Source organism: Colobus angolensis, unplaced genomic scaffold (genome assembly GCF_000951035.1).
Source record: "Colobus angolensis palliatus isolate OR3802 unplaced genomic scaffold, Cang.pa_1.0 Scaffold9, whole genome shotgun sequence".
NCBI lineage: Eukaryota > Metazoa > Chordata > Mammalia > Primates > Cercopithecidae > Colobus > Colobus angolensis.
In genome coordinates, this window is record NW_012122931.1 from 7,480,434 (window position 1) to 7,499,919 (window position 19,486).

General features: G+C 54.1%; 1 protein-coding gene across 2 annotated transcripts in view; it reads left to right on the forward strand.

Moving 5' to 3' along the window:
• The first annotated feature begins 6,090 nt into the window (after nucleotides 1-6,090).
• The window catches only part of SH2D3C (SH2 domain containing 3C), a 42,281-nt gene continuing 28,885 nt past the window's right edge, over nucleotides 6,091-19,486 (forward strand). The window contains exons 1-2 of one of the 2 annotated variants that reach the window (XM_011931331.1): nucleotides 6,091-6,269; nucleotides 9,905-10,382. In XM_011931331.1, the coding sequence (XP_011786721.1) occupies nucleotides 6,233-6,269; nucleotides 9,905-10,382 (515 nt within the window). In that variant the 5' untranslated portion in view covers nucleotides 6,091-6,232. Of the gene's footprint in view, nucleotides 6,270-9,904; nucleotides 10,383-12,961; nucleotides 13,215-19,486 lie in introns of those variants that run through there. The other variant, XM_011931332.1, reaches the window with a different exon arrangement.

Sequence of the window (19,486 nt, forward strand, 5' to 3'; positions counted from 1 at the left end):
CCAGTAGCTGGGATTACAGGTGCCCACCACCACGCCCAGCTAATTTTTGTATTTTTAGTAGAGACAGGGTTTCACCATGTTGGTCAGGCTGGTCTCGAACCCCTGACCTCGTGATCCACCCACCTCGGCCTCCCAAATCCAGTGCTGGGATTACAGGCGTGAGCCACCGTGCCCAGCCCTTTTCTTTTTTTGAGATAGGGTCTCCCTCTGTCGCCAGGCTGGAGTGCAGTGGTGCGATCTCAGCTCACTGCAACTTTTGCCTCCCTGGTTCAAGCAGTTCTCCTGCCTCAGCCTCCCGAGTAGCTGGGAATACAGGTGCACACCACCACACCCGGCTGATTTTTTAAAATGTATTTTTAGTAGAGACGAGGTTTCACTATGTTGGCCAGGCTGTGCTCGAACCCCTGACCTCAGGTGATCCACCCGCCTCGGCCTCCCAAGATGCTGGGATTGCAGGTGTGAGCCGCCATGCCTGCCCTGGGGCTGTTACTGTTAACGGAGGATGCAGGAAGTGCCCTATCAGATGGCAGTGGACTCCTCTCACAGCCCGAGTTGCCATCGTGGGGTCCAAGATAAAATGCCGAACCCCTGCAGGTTGGCTGCATACCTCCCACTTCTCCCCATTCTAGAAATCAGGTGACTGAAGCTTCGGAGGTGGAAGTAGCTGGGATTGGAAGTCCTGGGTCTTGGGTCCCGCCCCAAGCCCCAGCAGCTGCTGACACCCTTTGCAGATGCTCAGGATGACCGTGGAGGGGAGGTTGCATTTCCTCATCTTGGTCTGCCCACCTGAACCTGCACACACGGTAAGTTTGTAGTGTGGAAAGGCACCAGCCCATGGGTTAAGGGACCTAGAAGGGAGAGCTGTGACCCAGTCTGGGCCAGCAACCAGCTCTGTTACCTGGGGGAATCCCTCTGCCTCTCTGTGCCTCGGTTTCACCATCTGTCCAGTGGGTACAGTGGACCACATGATGACATCTCCCTGATAGCTTGGAAAGTGGTGACTGTGCTTTGGTAGGCACCGATTCTGTGCCAGGCCCTACACCAACGGCTAAAGCTGGTGAAGTGAGCACTGCAAGTACCCCCGGTTCACAGGGAGGACATCACACCGTCCTCCCTGTGAGGCCGGCCAAGAGTGGAACTTGGGTCTGGGTGGCCCAGAGTCCACAGGCCTGATCACAGCACTCTCCAATCTGCGGCTGCCAGTCCCTCTCCTGGGTACAGAGGCTGAGAAGCAACTGCCCTGCACACAGGCCTGACTCCCCTCACCTTCCCAGCCCCGACGGGCCAGGCCCCCTGACAGCTGTTGGCAGGTCCCCAGCGGCCCCCAGCCCACTGGGCTGTGTTCCCAGAGCCTGCGGCCTGCTCCTTAGACCTTCCAGGTCCCACGGGCTTGCGGTCTGCCCCCTGCCCCTGCTGCTGAGGCCAAGGAGGCGGCCCACAGGGGCCGGGGCTAGGAGAGGCCCCAGCCCCCGCCCCCTGCGGAGAGGGTGAGGAGGGTGGAGCTGTGGGAGTTTCACTGGTTTAAAAATACACAGAGGAAGCGAGTGAGAGAAAGGGGAAGGGGAGGTGGGAGAGGCACCTCAACTTTGATGTCCAGAGCCTTGAGCGGCCACTCGCAAGCTGGCCAAGGGCTTCACACAACTTGCCAAGATGACAGAGGGGACCAAGAAGACCAGCAAAAAGTTCAGTGAGTACGGGGTGCTGTCTTCACTCTCCTCCATCCCTGGCTGTCCTCTGGGCCTCTCTCTGCATCTGTTTCTTCATCACTGTCTTCATTTCCGTTTCTCTCTCTCTCACTGTTTTTCTTTTTTTGTTTTTTACCTTTGGACGCCAGTGTCTCTGTCACCCAGGCTGGGGTGCAGTGGCACAAATCTCGGCTCACTGCAGTCTTGACCTCCCAGGCTCAAGTGATCCTCCCACCTCAGCCTCTTAAGTAGCTAGAAAAGTAGTTAGGACTCCAGGCACAATTTAACTTTTTTTTTTTTTGGCTGGGTGCGGTGGTGGCTCACGTCTCTAATCCCAGCACTTTGGGAGGCCGAGGCAGGTGGATCACCTGAGGTCAGGAGTTCAAGACCATCCTGGCCAACATGATGAAACCCTGTCTCTAAGAAAAATACAGAAAATTAACCGGGCATGGTGGCGTCTGTGAGCCCAGCTACCCAGGAGGCCAGAGGCAAGAGAATCACTCGAGCCCAGAACGGGGAAGTTGCAGTGAGCTGAGATTGGGCGACTGCACTCCAGCCGGGGCAACAATAGCAAAACTCCGTTTCCAATCAATCAATCAATCACAGAAGTTCTGCCCACACTAGCCAGGAACAGACTCAGTGCCTGGCCTGTGGCTGACTTGCGTTGTCTCCCTGAAACTCTCCAGCACCCCTATTAGGAGGCTGCTATTACTAGACCCAAGTTACAAAAGGGGAAATTGAGGCCCAGATTGGTGTGGCCTGCCCCAGGCTCCACAGCCGGGAAGCTATGAAGCTGGGATTCAAAGTCAGGTCTCATTACTCTTAAAGCCCAGGGTCATTTGCCATCAGCCCACACTGTCCCCAGTGTCAGATCAGCTGAGGGGGAAGCATGATCCAGTCCTCATATGGAAGGGGCCCTGGCCTCTCTCAGAAGGCTTGAGGTCTGTTTCAAATATGCAAATAAGGACACAAGGGAATTAAATCAAAAGTATACCCTTGGTATAAATATTTTATTTCACTGCCATGAGATCATGTAAGGGATGTTATATTCTGTTTTACTGATGGGGGAAAAAAAAGAGAGAGGCTCAGAGAGGTGACATGACTTGTCCAAGGTCATGGAGGTGGGAATTGAACCCAGAATTGCATAGGTCTGATGCCTTTGACGATAAAGTTTAAAGTCTCCAACTCTTCATGGTACCTGCCCTGTCCGTGAGCCTGTCTTCTCTGTCCTCTCCATAGGCCCCCACCACACTATCCCTGCTTGAGTCGCAGACTGAGGAAGAGGGGCAAGGATAGGGGACAGAAGTGAGAGCAGGGGGCTGGGTGCCGCGGCTCACGCCTGTAATCCCAACACTTTGGGAGGCTGAGGCTGGAGGATCACCTGAGGTCAGGAGTTCGAGACCAGCCTGACCAACATAGTGAAACCTCGCCTCTACTAAAAAATAAATAAATAAATAAATAAATAAATAAATACCTGGGCATGGTGGGGCGCGCCTGTAATTTCAGCTACTAGGGAGGTTGAGGCAGGAGAATTCCTTAAACCCAGAAGCCGGAGGTTGCGGTGCTAAGATCGCACCACTGAACTCTAGCCTGGAGCTTCTTTTTTTTTTTTAACTGAGACGGAGTGTTGCTCTGTCCCTTAGGCTGGAGTGCAGTGGTGCGATCTGGGTTCATGACCAGCTCCGCCTCCCGGGTTCACGCCATTCTCCTGCCTCAGCGTTCCCAATAGCTGGGACTACAGGCGCCCGCCACCACGTCCCCCTAATTTTTTTGTATTTTTAGTAGAGATGGGGTTTCACTGTGTTAGCCAGGATGATCTCAATCTCCTGACCTCGTGATCCGCCTGCCTCGGCCTCCCAAAGTGCTGGGATTACAGGTGTGAGCCACCACGCCCGGCCAGAGCTTTTGTTTTTTTAAGTTTCTGTCTGTAGTTTTTTTAAGACTCTGTCAAAAAAAAAAAGAAAGAAATGACTTCAGGGATCCTAGGGCCCTATAGTTTCAAGCCAACCTGGAGGGATCCCAAGGAGGTAAAAGCCTGAGGCAGGTGGGGCCAGCCTGAGCAAAAGGCCTGGAGGTCGGAAAGCACTCAGGGATGTTCAGGGCAGGGGAACTCGGGCCCACTGGCCTGCCCTCCAGTGCAAGCTGAAGAGCTCCCGCAGGACAGCCACCCGCCGGCAGGTCCTCGGCTGCACTCCTAACGGCCACTCCAGGCAGCACAAAGGGGGCTCTGAGCTCAGTGGAGCCACCACACTGAGCCCTATTCATACTCCTAGGGGTGCCAGAAACTGCCCTGGCGCCCGGGCCAAGAGCAGACGGGCCCCAGCACTGACGAGGTGCCTCTGCCGCAGCAACACAGCATCTCTGTGGTTAGGATTCCCAGGTCTCATGCCTTGTGCGTGCCTGTCAGGATTCCCTGTCCTGTGCCAATCTGCCCCTTATCTGTGCCTATCTCTCAGCAACCACAGCCAGGGCTCGCGGAGGCTGGACCTGCGTTTGCCTCTCTCGCCCTCCGAACAACCCAAGGAAGTGGAGGCTGCGGTGGGTGCATTTCACAGATGAGGAAACTGTGGCCCAGAGAGGCAAAGTATCTTGTGCGGGATCACATAGCGGGAGCAGGCGTGGCCAGGAAGCAGCATAGCCTTGGCAGCTAACCCAAGTCACACTGCAACCCCCTCCCAGGAGAGAAGCCGGGGACTTACCTTCTATCTTCCGCTAGGGGATACCAGCCGGGGAGTTAGGACACTTGGTTGTCGGTCTGTCCATTGTCTGCCTCTGCTTTTATTTTTGTTTTGAGACTGAGTCTTGCTCTTTCGCCCAGGCTGGAGTGCAGTGGCATGATCTCGGCTCACTGCAAACTCCGCCTCCCTGGTTCAAGCAATTCTCCTGCCTCAGCCTCCCCAGTAGCTGGGATTACAGGTGCCCACCACCACGCCCAGCTAATTTTTGTATTTTTAGTAGAGACAGGGTTTCACCATGTTGGTCAGGCTGGTCTCGAACCCCTGACCTCGTGATCCACCCACCTCGGCCTCCCAAATCCAGTGCTGGGATTACAGGCGTGAGCCACCGTGCCCAGCCCTTTTCTTTTTTTGAGATAGGGTCTCCCTCTGTCGCCAGGCTGGAGTGCAGTGGTGCGATCTCAGCTCACTGCAACTTTTGCCTCCCTGGTTCAAGCAGTTCTCCTGCCTCAGCCTCCCGAGTAGCTGGGAATACAGGTGCACACCACCACACCCGGCTGATTTTTTAAAATGTATTTTTAGTAGAGACGAGGTTTCACTATGTTGGCCAGGCTGTGCTCGAACCCCTGACCTCAGGTGATCCACCCGCCTCGGCCTCCCAAGATGCTGGGATTGCAGGTGTGAGCCGCCATGCCTGCCCTGGGGCTGTTACTGTTAACGGAGGATGCAGGAAGTGCCCTATCAGATGGCAGTGGACTCCTCTCACAGCCCGAGTTGCCATCGTGGGGTCCAAGATAAAATGCCGAACCCCTGCAGGTTGGCTGCATACCTCCCACTTCTCCCCATTCTAGAAATCAGGTGACTGAAGCTTCGGAGGTGGAAGTAGCTGGGATTGGAAGTCCTGGGTCTTGGGTCCCGCCCCAAGCCCCAGCAGCTGCTGACACCCTTTGCAGATGCTCAGGATGACCGTGGAGGGGAGGTTGCATTTCCTCATCTTGGTCTGCCCACCTGAACCTGCACACACGGTAAGTTTGTAGTGTGGAAAGGCACCAGCCCATGGGTTAAGGGACCTAGAAGGGAGAGCTGTGACCCAGTCTGGGCCAGCAACCAGCTCTGTTACCTGGGGGAATCCCTCTGCCTCTCTGTGCCTCGGTTTCACCATCTGTCCAGTGGGTACAGTGGACCACATGATGACATCTCCCTGATAGCTTGGAAAGTGGTGACTGTGCTTTGGTAGGCACCGATTCTGTGCCAGGCCCTACACCAACGGCTAAAGCTGGTGAAGTGAGCACTGCAAGTACCCCCGGTTCACAGGGAGGACATCACACCGTCCTCCCTGTGAGGCCGGCCAAGAGTGGAACTTGGGTCTGGGTGGCCCAGAGTCCACAGGCCTGATCACAGCACTCTCCAATCTGCGGCTGCCAGTCCCTCTCCTGGGTACAGAGGCTGAGAAGCAACTGCCCTGCACACAGGCCTGACTCCCCTCACCTTCCCAGCCCCGACGGGCCAGGCCCCCTGACAGCTGTTGGCAGGTCCCCAGCGGCCCCCAGCCCACTGGGCTGTGTTCCCAGAGCCTGCGGCCTGCTCCTTAGACCTTCCAGGTCCCACGGGCTTGCGGTCTGCCCCCTGCCCCTGCTGCTGAGGCCAAGGAGGCGGCCCACAGGGGCCGGGGCTAGGAGAGGCCCCAGCCCCCGCCCCCTGCGGAGAGGGTGAGGAGGGTGGAGCTGTGGGAGTTTCACTGGTTTAAAAATACACAGAGGAAGCGAGTGAGAGAAAGGGGAAGGGGAGGTGGGAGAGGCACCTCAACTTTGATGTCCAGAGCCTTGAGCGGCCACTCGCAAGCTGGCCAAGGGCTTCACACAACTTGCCAAGATGACAGAGGGGACCAAGAAGACCAGCAAAAAGTTCAGTGAGTACGGGGTGCTGTCTTCACTCTCCTCCATCCCTGGCTGTCCTCTGGGCCTCTCTCTGCATCTGTTTCTTCATCACTGTCTTCATTTCCGTTTCTCTCTCTCTCACTGTTTTTCTTTTTTTGTTTTTTACCTTTGGACGCCAGTGTCTCTGTCACCCAGGCTGGGGTGCAGTGGCACAAATCTCGGCTCACTGCAGTCTTGACCTCCCAGGCTCAAGTGATCCTCCCACCTCAGCCTCTTAAGTAGCTAGAAAAGTAGTTAGGACTCCAGGCACAATTTAACTTTTTTTTTTTTTTGGCTGGGTGCGGTGGTGGCTCACGTCTCTAATCCCAGCACTTTGGGAGGCCGAGGCCGGGAGATCACCTGAGGTCAGGAGTTCGAGACCGGCCTGGCCAATGTGGTGAAACCCATCTCTACTAAAAATACAAAAAATTAGCCGGGTGTGGTGGCAAGCACCTGTAATCCCAGCTACTCAAGAGGTTGAGGCAGAAGAAACGCTTGAACCTGGGAGGTGGAGATTGCAGTGAGATTGCACCACTGCACTCCAACCTGGGCAACACAGCAAGACTGCATCTCAAAAAATAAGTAAATATAAAAAAATAAGTAAGCAATAAAATTGATTTTTTTGTAGAGTCCGGGGTGGGGTCTCACTTTGTTGCCCAGGCTGGTCTCGATCTCCTGGGCTCAAGCCATCCTCCTGTTTCCAGCCTTGTTTCTCTTTCTCTTTGTCCATCACTGTCTCTCTGCAGACGTCTGCTTCTGGGCATCCCCATGGCTTTCTGGCTGTCATTCTGGCCCCGCATCTCTCTCGCTCTCTCTCTCTGACTCACTGACCATCTCTGTGCTTCTCTTGTCTCTGTCTCTTTGTCTCCCCACCGTGTCTCTCGATCTCTGCAGTCCACTGTGTCTCTGGCTGTCTCTGACCTCGCAGCTGAGCAGGGGAGGCCTTCGCACACTCCGTCCCCCACCCACAGGCCTGGGCTCACATGGGATCCCAGGTGGGGAGTTACTGGGGCACAGGGGGATGGGGGTATCATGGAATCCCAGGTGGGGAGTTACTGGGGCGCAGGGGGACGGGGGTGTCATGGAATCCCAGCTGGGGAGTTACTGGGGTGGCAGGGGGATGGGGGTGTCCTGGGATGCTGTCCCACATTCCCAACAGCAGTGAGGCTGGGAGCTGACATTTGGGTAGGGAAAGAGCCCAGAGCTACTAGAACCAGGCTCCAGGGTGAGGGGCCACACTGGCCCACTGCTCTGTTTTCCTGTGTCTGTCCTTCCCAGTCCCAGCAAACTTTTTCTGTCTCCTGATTCCTTTGATCTGACCCCACCAGGGTGGGGGACAGGTGGTGTAAAGGGCAGCGATTATGACTGCATTTCCCAGATGGCAATGCTGAGGCCCGGAGACTTGCCTGAGGTCACACTGGCTACTGAGCAGGGCCCAATCCCAGACCCTGGACTCTGGCCTCAGTTTCCCTCCTGGCCCCCACTATCTCCTCCAAACACCTGGTGCCCAGGAGGCAAAACCAGTGATGCTGAGAAAGAAGGTGGTTGGGGGTCCTCCCTCTGGCCACTGATGCAATTTCCACCCCCACCGCATGCAGCGGAAGGGCAGAGCGGCCACATTTGCGACCACGTTTCTCGGGAGACCAAGGCAATAACCAAATGGGGCCAGCAGGGCTGGGAAGCAAACCCCTGAACACTGACCCAGCTGTGCCGAGCCCTTGGCCTGTGTCCAGGCTCAGCTGCGGCCTTGCTGTGTGACCCTGGGGGAGTCCCTCCCCATCCCTGGACCTCAGTTTCCTCTTTTGTCAACTCGGGGCATCCTACCTGCATCCCAGCGCGGGTGCGAGCAGCTGAGGAGGTGGAGGATGCTGAGGATGTGGAAAATGCCAGAGTTTTTCCTTTTTGCTCATCTGGGGGCTGTGGGGAAGTCAGTTGGTGGTGGCTGTGAGAAGGGACAGTCCCACAGCTGAGGGCAGGGGTAGGGAACTCACATGTACCCCTGTGGAAACCAGGAGATGGTATCACCCCAGCCGTTCCTCTTGAGTCTGGAGTTGGGCTCAGCTGACAGGAAGGCAAGAACCATAGAGAGTGTGACCCTCAGGCTCACAACAACCCCCACCTCATTCCACCCCCACCCCAGGTGCACAGAGGCTGGCTGGAACACCCCCCGACCCCCTACATGAGCACAAAACACGCATACCTGCTCCACCTACCAGCAGCATGACCTCAGTTCATTACACTGCTCTGAATCTCAATTTTCACATCTGGAAAATGGGAATTAAACTGTGTCACCGAGTTATGCTGAGAATTGATGCAGCACATGTTTGGCAGATGCAGAATCATTTTCAGAAATTTTAAAATTATTATTATCAGTGGCCGGGCATGGTGGCTCACCCCTGTAATCCCAACACTTTGGGAGGCTGAGGTGGGTGGATCCCTTGAGGTCAGGAGTTTGAGACCAGCCTGGCCAACATGGTGAAATCCTGTCTCTACTAAAAATACAAAAATCAGCTGGGCGTGGTGGCACGTGCCTGTAATCCCAGCTACTTGGGAGGCTGAGGCAGGAGAATCGCTTTAACCCAGGAAGCGGAGGTTGCAGTGAGCCGAGATTGCACCAGTGCACTCCAGCCTGGGTGACAGAGCGAGACCCTGTCTCAAAAGAAAAAGCAATAAATAAATAAATAATTATTACTATTAGAGACAGGTTCTTGCTCTGTTGCCCAGACTGGAGTGCAGTGGTGCCATCATAGTGCACGGCAACCTTGAACTCCTGGGCTCAAGCCATCCTCCTGCCTCAGCCTCCCAACTAGCTGGGATTACAGGCACACACCAGCACATCCAGCTAACTTTATTTATTTATTCATTTAGAGATGGAGTCTCACTCTTGTCGCCCAGGCTGGAGTGCAGTGGTGCAATCTCGGCTCACTGCAACCTCCACCTCCAGGGTTCAGGCAATTATCCTGCCTCAGCCTCCCAAGTAGCTGGGATTACAGACATGTACCACCATGCCTGGCTAACTTTTGTATTTTTAGTACAGACAGGTTTTCACCATGCTAACTGGGCTGGTCTCAAACTCCTGACCTCAGGTGATCCACCCGCCTCAGCCTCCCGAAGTGCTGAGATCACAGGTGTGAACCATGGCACCCAGCCTTACTTTTTTATTTTTTGTAGAGACAGGGTCTTGCTATGTTGTCCAGACTAGTCTCGAACTCCTGACCTCAGGTGATCCACCCGCATCAGCCTCCCAAAGTGCTGGGATTACAGGCGTGAGCCACCCACCATGCCTGGCCTAAGCTTTTCTTTAATTCTCACATTGCCCTAGGAGGTAGGTGTTGGAATCTCTATTTTACTGATGTGGAGAATGAGGCTCAGCTTAGAGAGGTCAAGTGACTTGCCTAAGGTCACACAGCTAGGATGTGAAAGAGCAGGAATTCAAGTCCAGGACTATGTGATCCCAAAGCTCCCATCTTATACCACTTCCAGGGGTGTGTTAACAATTAGAAGGGGTGTCCAGGAAGCCCCCAGCCCTCTTTAGCCCCTCACCAAGTGAAACTGCAGGAATTGTTCATTATTATTACTGATGTTGACATTGTCATTACCTTCTTTTCCTTCCCTTCCCCTCTGCTAGAGTTCTTCAAGTTCAAGGGCTTTGGGAGTCTCTCCAACCTCCCTCGGTCCTTCACTCTGAGACGATCCTTAGCTCCCATCAGTAGGCAGTCCCATTTGGAGCCTGACACCTTTGAAGCCACGCAGGATGACATGGTGACAGTGCCCAAGAGTCCTCCAGCCTATGCCCGCTCCAGTGACATGTACAGCCACATGGGCACCATGCCTCGCCCCAGCATCAAGAAAGCACAGAACTCACAGGCTGTCCAGCAGGCCCAGGAAGTGGGTCCCAAGCCCAACCTCGTACCCCGGGGTGTACCCGACCCCCCAAGCTTGGAGGCAGCCAAGGAGGTGATGGTGAAGGCCAATGGCCCTCTAGAGGACAGCCCAGCAATGGAACCCAACCGTTCAGCAGTGGAGGTAGACCCCATCAGAAAGCCTGAGGTCCCCACAGGAGACACAGAAGAGGAGAGACCTCCCAGGGACACGCACTCAGAAAGGTAGGTGCCCAGGGACTTGTTGGGACCTACAGGGACGGCTTCTGTTTTTTTTTCTTTTCTTTTCTTTTCTTTTCTTTTTTTTGACACAGAGTGTTGCTCTGTCTCTCAGGCTGGAGTGCAGTGGTATGATCTTGGCTCACTGCAACCTCTGCCTCCCGGGTTCAAACGATTCTCCTGCCTCAGCCCCCTGAGTAGCTGGGAATACAGGCGCCTGCCACCACGCCCGGCTAATTTTTGTATTTTTAGTAGAGACAAGGTTTCACCATGTTGGCCAGGCTGGCCTCGAACTCCTGACCTCAGGTGATCTGCCTGCCTTGGCCTCCCAACGTGCTGGGATTACAGGCATGAGCCACTGCGCCTGGGCTTCTTTTAAACCCAGTACACATCTCGGTTAAAAAGAAAAAAACCTACACATTGACCAGGTGCTTAATGTAGACCAGGCACTGTGATAAACCCTTTACTAGTAATTAGCAAAATCAAACTGGCAAGGTGAGACTGTTACTGTTTCCATAGGACAGATGAGGAAGCTGAGATTCACATAGTGATGTCGTCTGCCTCAGTCAGGGTGCACATTTGCTAATGACAAAGCCAGCATGTGAACCGAGACTCCCCTGCCTCCAAAGCCCCAGTCAGCCTCTAGCATGGGCCCTCAGCGGCTGGATGGATCCTAAACCCTGCCCTGAACCCCCTCACCCAAATCACCACCATTAGTTCTGCTGGACAATACCTCCACCTAGTCTAGAAAACCATTTGTGAGTTTGGTTATAGGGTGAGTTGAGTTCATGCAAAAATACAAATGGTGATAATAGGACAATAGCTCTCATTTAGTAAGCATTTTTATTGAGTATCAGAACAAATATCTCCCTGAAAACTCAGTAGAAGATTCAGTCATTAAGGCTGGGTGCGGTGGCTCATGCCTGTAATCCCAGTATTTTGAGAGGCTAGGAGTTTGAGACCAGCCTGGCCAACATGGTGAAACCCCATCTCTACTAAAAATACAAAAACTAGCAGGGCGTGGTGGCATGTGCCTGTAATCCCAGTTACTAGGGAGGTGGAGGCATGAAAATTGCTTGAACTCGGGAGGTGGAGGTTGCAGTGAGCCGAGATCATGCCACTGTGCTCCAGACTGGGCGACAGAGCAAGACTCACTCTCGAAAAAAAAAAAAAAAGATTCAATTATTAGGCCCATTTACAGATTGGGAAACTGAGACTCAACCAAGGTTACACAGAGCTGGGATTTGAACAGAATCTGCTTGCCTCCAGAGGCTGCACACTTATGTACCACATTGGACTCACCACCTTCTCAACCCTAGGGCCATGTTTTTCACATCCCGGGAGACCCCTCAATCCCAGCCAAAGGCGTCCCCAACTTTTCAATCCTTAGAACCTTTGTATCAACCACACCAGTCACATGTGCCTGTCGAAATAAAGAAAAAAAGTCAGCTGGCCAGGCGCAGTGGCTCACGCCTGTAATCCCAACACTTTGGGTGGCTGAGGTAGGCGGATCACGAGGTCAGGAGTTTGAGACCAGCCTGGCCAAACAGACCAGCCTGACCAACATGGTGTAACCCTATCTCTACTAAAAATACAAAAATTAGCCAGGCGTGGTGGCGTGCACCTGTAATCCCAGCTACTCGGGAAGCTGAGGCAGGATAATTGCTTGAACCTGGGAGGCAGAGGTTGCAGTGAGCCAAGATCGCGCCATTGCACTCCAGCCTGGGTGATAGAGCGAGACTCCAACTCAAAAAAAAAAAAAATAATCAAAAGCCAGCTGAGCAAAAGTAATTGTAGGGCCAGTTGTGGGACCTTTCTTTCTTTCTTTCTTTTTCTGGTAACTGTCTTGAGTAGCTTTTTCCTGAGACACCAAGCACAGCCTCTGTCTCTGAGCTGTAATTGCCTAGACCCCTGATCAGCGAAGAGGACCATGTAAAGGGGTAGAGTGAATCCAGTCCAGGTTCTGCCTCTTACTGGCTGCATGAGTGGACAAATCTGCTCTTCTCTTGGAGCCTCAGTTTCTCATCTGATAAGTGGACATAACAATAGCACCTACCTGGTCGGGTTGTGGTGAAGATTCAAGAATAACATACCTGTAAAATTTCAACACAGTGGCTGGCATGCTGCACTCAGTAAATGGGAACGCTATATTTACGATTAATAGAACTCATGTTTTTCCACCATCCCTGGCTGCCTTCTGCCATCCCCTCCATTTGCCCTCATTCGGGAGTAGAGGACCAAGGATTGTATGTAGGGGAGAGGGCTTGATGATGGGTCCTGGGGCGTTCTAAGGCACCCCAAGGTATGAGACTGCACCAGGAGCCTGGCCCCTCCCACTCAGGGAAGCCGAGTTTCGCGGGAGCGGGGCGGGGCGGGGTGGGGCGAGGTGAGGCGGAGTTGAGGGCGTGTATAGGGGCGTGGCCTAACCCAGGCTGCGCGGAGAGCTGCTGGGGAAGCGAGCTTCGGAGCCTGGCGGGCGAGGCGGAGGGGTGTGCTAGGGGGCGCGGCCTTCCCAACACGAACTGATGGGGAGGGGCGGAGCGAGACCGGAGGCGGAGCGAGACCGGAGGCGGAGAGCGGTGTCCGAGGCGGGGAGCGTCCTTCTCTGCCTGTGAAGTAGGCGGTGGAGCGGGGCCAGGCAAGGAGCGCAAGGGCGTGTCTGGGGGCGTGGTCTACAGGTCAGTCTCCGCCCCCGGAATCCGGCACTGAACTCCGCAGCCCCTAGGCCTGAGAAAGGCGGGAGCCGCTGGGCTTAGGAGGTCCCCGTGCTGCAGGCGGCGACAGCGGGGAAAGCATGACTGCTGTGGGCCGAAGGTGCCCCTCGCTGGGGTCCCGAGGGTGAGTGACCGAGCTGGGCCTGGGGAGGGCCAGCGGGGAGCAGGAGAGGTCGAAGGAGGAAATCTGCACCCCTGGGGCAACTGACAAATTTGGGGGTGGGGTTAGCATCAGGGACTTTTCTAAGCCAGCTTTCTCTGGGTGTAATTTTATCACCGCAGGTCAGGCATCTACTTACCTACTCTACACAACAGCTCCAGGAGAGAAGTACTATTATCATCCCCATTTTATAGATGAGGAAAGAAAGACTTGCCTGCCGAGTTTGACACAGCCGGTGAGCGTCAGAATCAGGGTTTAATCCCAGCTTCCTGGCCCATGCTTAACACCTGGGCAACACATCCCTCTCCAGCAGGGCTAGGGCCGCTGAGAATGGTGGTCGTGAGAAACCTTGAGAATGGCAAGTCCAGGACCCAGCCCAAGCCTTCTTGCTCTGTGGACAGAGCTCTGGTGGGCCTAGCAGTGCTTCTGGCATCATACTTAGCCAGGAGCTGACCAAGGAAATGGAGAGACTCTTCCCCTCCAGCATCTGGAGTGTCCCGAGGAGGATGGGGTTAGCGGACCAGATTGAGCCCCCTTCTGATGCCCCAGGACCCAGTGCTCCATCTGCACTGGTGGCTCACGGTTGAACATTCCTTCCAGAAGTCCCTGAACCTCAGCCCTGTGCCCTGGAGTTGGGGGAGCAGCCTGGTCCGTGAGATCTCAGACTAGCCCTGCCCCACTCTGGTCCTCAGTGTCCCCAGTAGTTCAGATGGGCCTGAGATGGTCTCTGAGGATCCATCCAGTTTGGGGAGGAGGACTTTAGGGAATTGCCAGTGAGCAAGTTCGGGGGCCCTGTTCCTGAGTGTCTAGAAGAGGCCGTCCCAGGCCTAAGCTGGGGAGAAGTGTCCCTCCCCCACCCCTGGGGAGGCAGGGTGCACCTGGAGCAGGAGGAAGGAAGGGGAAAAGGTGAGGCTGCAGGGGTTTCCTGGTGTCCTGTTCCCTGCTGAGATCATGGGGATGAAGAGGAAGGAGGGAGGAGGGACCTTTAGCTCTCCCCTCAAAAACAAGGAAAGCACCAGCCTAGCCTGCTTCCTACCTCCCAAGGACCCTCAGTCTTCTGCAGGTCCCAGAGAGGCACCCTCGCTCCTCAATCCATCTTACAGAGGAGGAAGCAGAAGCCTGGAGAGGGACAAGAAGCCCCAGCACTCCCTACCCCATGCCCACTCACACTGGAATTGTCAGGCGAGGGTCCTACCAGGCGTGATCACCAGCTGACAACAAGGGAGCACCTGACAGGTGTTGTCTAGCTCATGGGGCCTGTGAGGTGGGAGCCTCTACTTGCTCCATTTTGCCAGTGAGGAGACTGAGGCTCAGAGAGGGGAAGGGACTCTCCTGGGGTCACAGAGAAGTTGGGTGTCAGGCCTGACTGTTTGATCCCAGGCCTGACTAGCTCCTAAGTCCAAGCTCTTAACCACTAGGTCACATTTCCCCTCCTGCAAGTAAAAATCTCAAAGCTTTTTCTTTTCTTTTCTTTTCTTTCTTTCTTTCTTTATTTTTTTGAGATGGAGTTTCACTCTTGTTGTCCAGGCTGGAGTGCAATGGCGTGATCTCGGCTCTCCGCAACCTCTGCCTCCTGGGTTCAAGCATTTCTCCTGCCTCAGCCTCCCGAGTAGCTAGGATTACAGGCATGTGCCACCACGCCTGGCTAATTTTTTTTTTTTTTTTTTGTATTTTTAGTAGAGACGGAGTTTCTCCATGTTGGTCAGGCTGATCTCGAACTCCTGACCTCAGGTGATCCGCCTGCCTCGGCCTCCCAAAATGTTAGGATTACAGGTGTGAGCCACCGCGCCCAGCCAGCTTTTTCTACCATTATTTCAAATGACTTCCCATGACCTCCTGGAAAGGAACCTATTTTGCAGATGAAGACATTGAGATTTTTGTGAGGCTAATAACTTACTTGAGGTGATGCAGTTAGTTGAGTTGGAATGATACTCATTTTCATATTGACTGAGGTACAGCTATGCCTCAGACACTGTTCTAGGTTCTGGGAGATAGCGGTGAGCATGGCAGACAAAACCCTGCCCTCATGGAGTCCCCATTCCAGGGCAGGGGAGACAGATGACAGACAAGATAAATGAGTTCTGTGGTCGACTAGAAGAGAAAGGACTTACCGAGAAAATTTAATATCAGCTCTAGAATTGGTTGGCGAAAGCAGGGAGTGGCTGGCGGTGCCAATTTAAGAAGGTTAGCCGGAAAGAAAGGTTCAGTGAGGAAGTGATGTCTGAACAAAGGAGACGAAGGACAGACCCTCTTGGTGTCTGGGAAGGGGCACACCAGGCCGAGGGAACAGCAGGTATAAAGGCCCTGAGGTGGCATGTTTGGGGAACAGCAGAGACCAGTGTGGCTGGGGCAGAGCAAGGTGGGGAAGACAGGGAGGGGTGGTCTGGGAGGCTGGGATGGAAATGGGCACAGATAACATAGGGCCTGGAAGGGCCCAGCGAGGACCTGGCTTTGGCTCTGAGCAAAACGGGAGCCATTGCTGACCTTGAACAGCGACAGGCCCTGCTGTGACCTATGTTTTTAAAAGACCTCTTTTTAGGAGGATCTTTTCTATGTTTGATATTTTTTTGAGACAGGGTCTCATTCTGTTGCCTAGGCTGGAGTGCAGTGGCTCAATCATAGCTTGTGGCAGCCTTGAACTTTTATAGGATAATCTGATTGCTGTTCTGTGTCGCTTTTTAGTGCCTCATCTGAGTGTCCTTTGCCTCCCACCCAGAGATCCAAGCTCCGACCCTCACTCCCAAGGGGCTGTTTGGAAGGAAACGGAGACTTGAGAACCAGGGGTACCCTGTGTTGCCCCTGCCACAGACCTGGTGCCAGGCACTGAAAACAGGCCAGGATACTCCCCCACCCCCCACCCCATTTCCTTTTGGAATGTTGATTCTGGTCCAAGAATTCCCAACTCTCCCCAGAGTCCCACGACCCTCTCGGCCCTGCAGGGTGACGTCAGCTGCCAGGCATCTGGTAGCGATTACCCACCAGGGGAGGGGGTCGTGGTGGGCCCGGTCCGTGCAGCCTCTTTAGGCTCTGGGAGGCTGGTCCTTGTCTTCCGAAGGGGCCCAGCTGCTCCTGGCTCTCATTTCCTGTGGAGACTTTCTCACAGTCCTTGAGACCCCCGGACGCCTTGGGCTGTGGGAACTGGGCTGGTTTGGGAAGGATGGGCTATTCCCCCGACCCCTAGCTGGATCCACATCCCCCCAAACCCTCAGGGGACCCTGTTGCAGGCTGCTGGACCTGTGTGGGGTGAGGGCTGGGGAGGATAGGGGTCAGGTACAGCAGTAGCTCAGAGGCCCACTGACTGTGTGACCTTGAGCAAGTCCCTTTTCCTCTCTGAGCCTTAGTTTCCCCATCAGTAAATTGGGGACAATGACAGCAGCTGCTTCATAGAGTCACTGCGAGGATAGGATATGTCAGGTAAAGCATTTATTCTGGGCTTGGCCCAAGTAAGTACCAGTAAACAGGAGCTACTCATGCTGTGGAAGGGGAAACTGAGGCCCGATGAGAGGGACTTGCCCAGAGCCACGCCACTTCCTACCTCCCAGCTGAGGGCCCGCTCAGGCTCCACCCCATTTCCTCTTCCTGACATTGGTTCTGGGCTCTGGTTGAAATGTTGTTTTTTTGTTTGTCTGTTTCTTTGCCTGCCCTGTCTAGCTTCTCCTCCTCTCCACCCAGAAGTGGCTCCCAATATCTGGGGGGGGGGGTCCACCCATGTAAGGAACAGAACAGAGAATTAGACATCAGGCCAACTGGTTCTAGTCTGAGCAGCTGCATGCCCTGGGTCAAGTTACAGTTTACAAGCTTCAGTTTTCTCCGCTGTAAAATGGGGCTTCGAGATCACAGGCATTCCATCAGCCGCTAGCGCTCAGTAGATGCCTTTTGTTTTCGCTCTCTTCTTTGGCAGGTTTTGAGACTCGGGTGGCAGCTCTCAGGGCCCAGCATCCTCAGCTCCGCCCTGGGAAGAATGGCCTTCTCCTCACAGGGCTGTCGCCCGTCCTGAGCTCCTGCTGGACACCCCAACCCTCTCAGGAAGACTGAGGGCTCTAGATGGTGGAGAGGGAGCAGGATGTGCTGGACACAATAGTGGCCCATCTTGGGGAGTAGGGCAGGGCTAAAGCCAAGAATCGTCCTGGCAGGGAATCCCACAGGCCCCATGGCTGGTATCCCGGGCGAGATGGGGCTTTCCACCCAGCTCTCTTTGCCCAGGGTCTTTAAGGACTGAGAAGCTCAGAGCAGGCAGGTGCCTGTTGCTTCTCTGCAGTGGGTGAGTGAAGATGGGCATGAAGGAAGGAGTGAAGATGGGCATGAAGGAAGGAAAGAGGCTGGGCACAGGGCTCACACCTGTAAGCCCAGCACTTTGGGAGGCCAAGGCAGGTGGATCACCTGAGGCCAGGAGTTCAAGACGAGCCTGGCCAACGTGGTGAAACCCCATCTCTACTAAAAATACAAAAACTGGCCGGGCGTGGTGGCACGCACCTGTAGTCCCAGCTACTTAGGAGACTGAGGCAAGAGAATCACTTGAACTCGGGAGGCGGAAGTTGCAGTGAGCCGAGATCATGACACTGCACTCCTGGGCAACAGAGCAAGACTCCATCTCAAAAAAAAAAAAAAAAAGGGAGGAGAGCAACTTCAGCTCCCCCAGGAGGGGCAGGGTGGGAGGGTGGCCGATCTTCGTGGGTAGAGGCTGGGGCAGCAAGAGGAGCCCCACATGGGCCAGGGAACTTGCACCCCTCCTTCTCATGCCCTTCTGGGGAGATAGTTATACTGTGCCCACTTTACAGATGAGGAAGCTGAGCTTCAGAGAGGGAAGGCAGGGAGCCAGGGATTGGGGGCAGGGGAAAAGCTGAGAGGCAGGTGGCAGAGCTTGGGGAGGTCTCCACTTGAGGACATATGTCCAGGCCTCAAGGCCCGAGGGAACAGACAGGGATAGAGAGCACACAGGCCTCTGCAGAGGACCAGGCCACCATCACGAAAGAGGGCCAGGGTGGGGCAGGACAGCAGCCTCTCCCCACCCCTTCTCCTACTGGGCCTCTGGGGGAACGTCACCCTTCCTTCTGGCCCAGGATGAAGGCCCTGAAGGTAAAGCTTAGATTTAAACATGCATTGGGGGAAAAGAAGGATAATGGGCTTTAATTACTGCTCATTAATCCAATTAATTAAGCTAATGTATGCAGTAAGTGGTGTCAGTTATCAGAACAAATCAGTTAATACAGGCAGTGAAAGGGGTTGGTTATTTAAATAATTAATGCTGATGATTAATGGCACTGATTTAGCTCAATTGTCACTATTATTTATTAATTGATTTCACCACTAATACGGCAGGAGAAGTCTCTTTTAGGTTTGTAAAATGAGGAATAAATAAATTAATTAGTGGAGCTGAGTTTTAAAAATGGATGCTTTGATTCCGGGATTTGATCATTACAATGGGAAGGAGAGTTTTCTAGAAATCCCCAAGCAAACTGAACTCTGAAGGCTGAGTAGGAGTGACCAACCCTAGCCAAAAGGGAGAGAGGACATTCCAGGCAGAGGGAACAGCACGTACAAAGGCCCTGAGGCTGCAGGGGGTGGAGCTCTTTGGAGTCACAGATGGCCCAGCCAGGAGGACTAGACTTTGTCCTCAGGGCTGCAGGGGGCTGCTGTGACACTCATTCACTCATTCATTCATTCATTCATTCATTCAGAAAAATATATTTACTAAGTTCCTGATGGTTCCTGACATTGTCTAGACAGAAACATAAACCCTTGTCCTTATGGGGCTGGCATTCTAGTGAGAGGAGCTAGTCCCTACATGAGAGGAAATGCGTGCTAAGTCAGATGAGGGGTCAGGGCAAAATTAAGCAGGGAAGGGAATGTAGGAGTTGGGGAAGATCACACTTTCAGAAAGGGTGGCCAGAAGGCCTTGCTGAGAAGGGGACATTTTAGTGAAGAACTGAAGGAGGGGCTGGGTGTGGTCGCTCACACCTGTAATCCCAGCACTTTGGGAGGCTGAGATGGGAGGATCACTCCAGCCAGGAGGTCGAGGCTATGGTGGCCATGATCTCACCACTGAATCCCAGCCTAAATGATAGAGCGAGACTCTGTCTCAAAAAAAAAGAACTGGCCGGGCGCGGTGGCTCAAGCCTGTAATCCCAGCACTTTGGGAGGCCAAGACGGGCGGATCACAAGGTCAGGAGATCGAGACCATCCTGGCTAACACAGTGAAACCCCGTCTCTACTAAAAAATACAAAAAAAAGCCCTA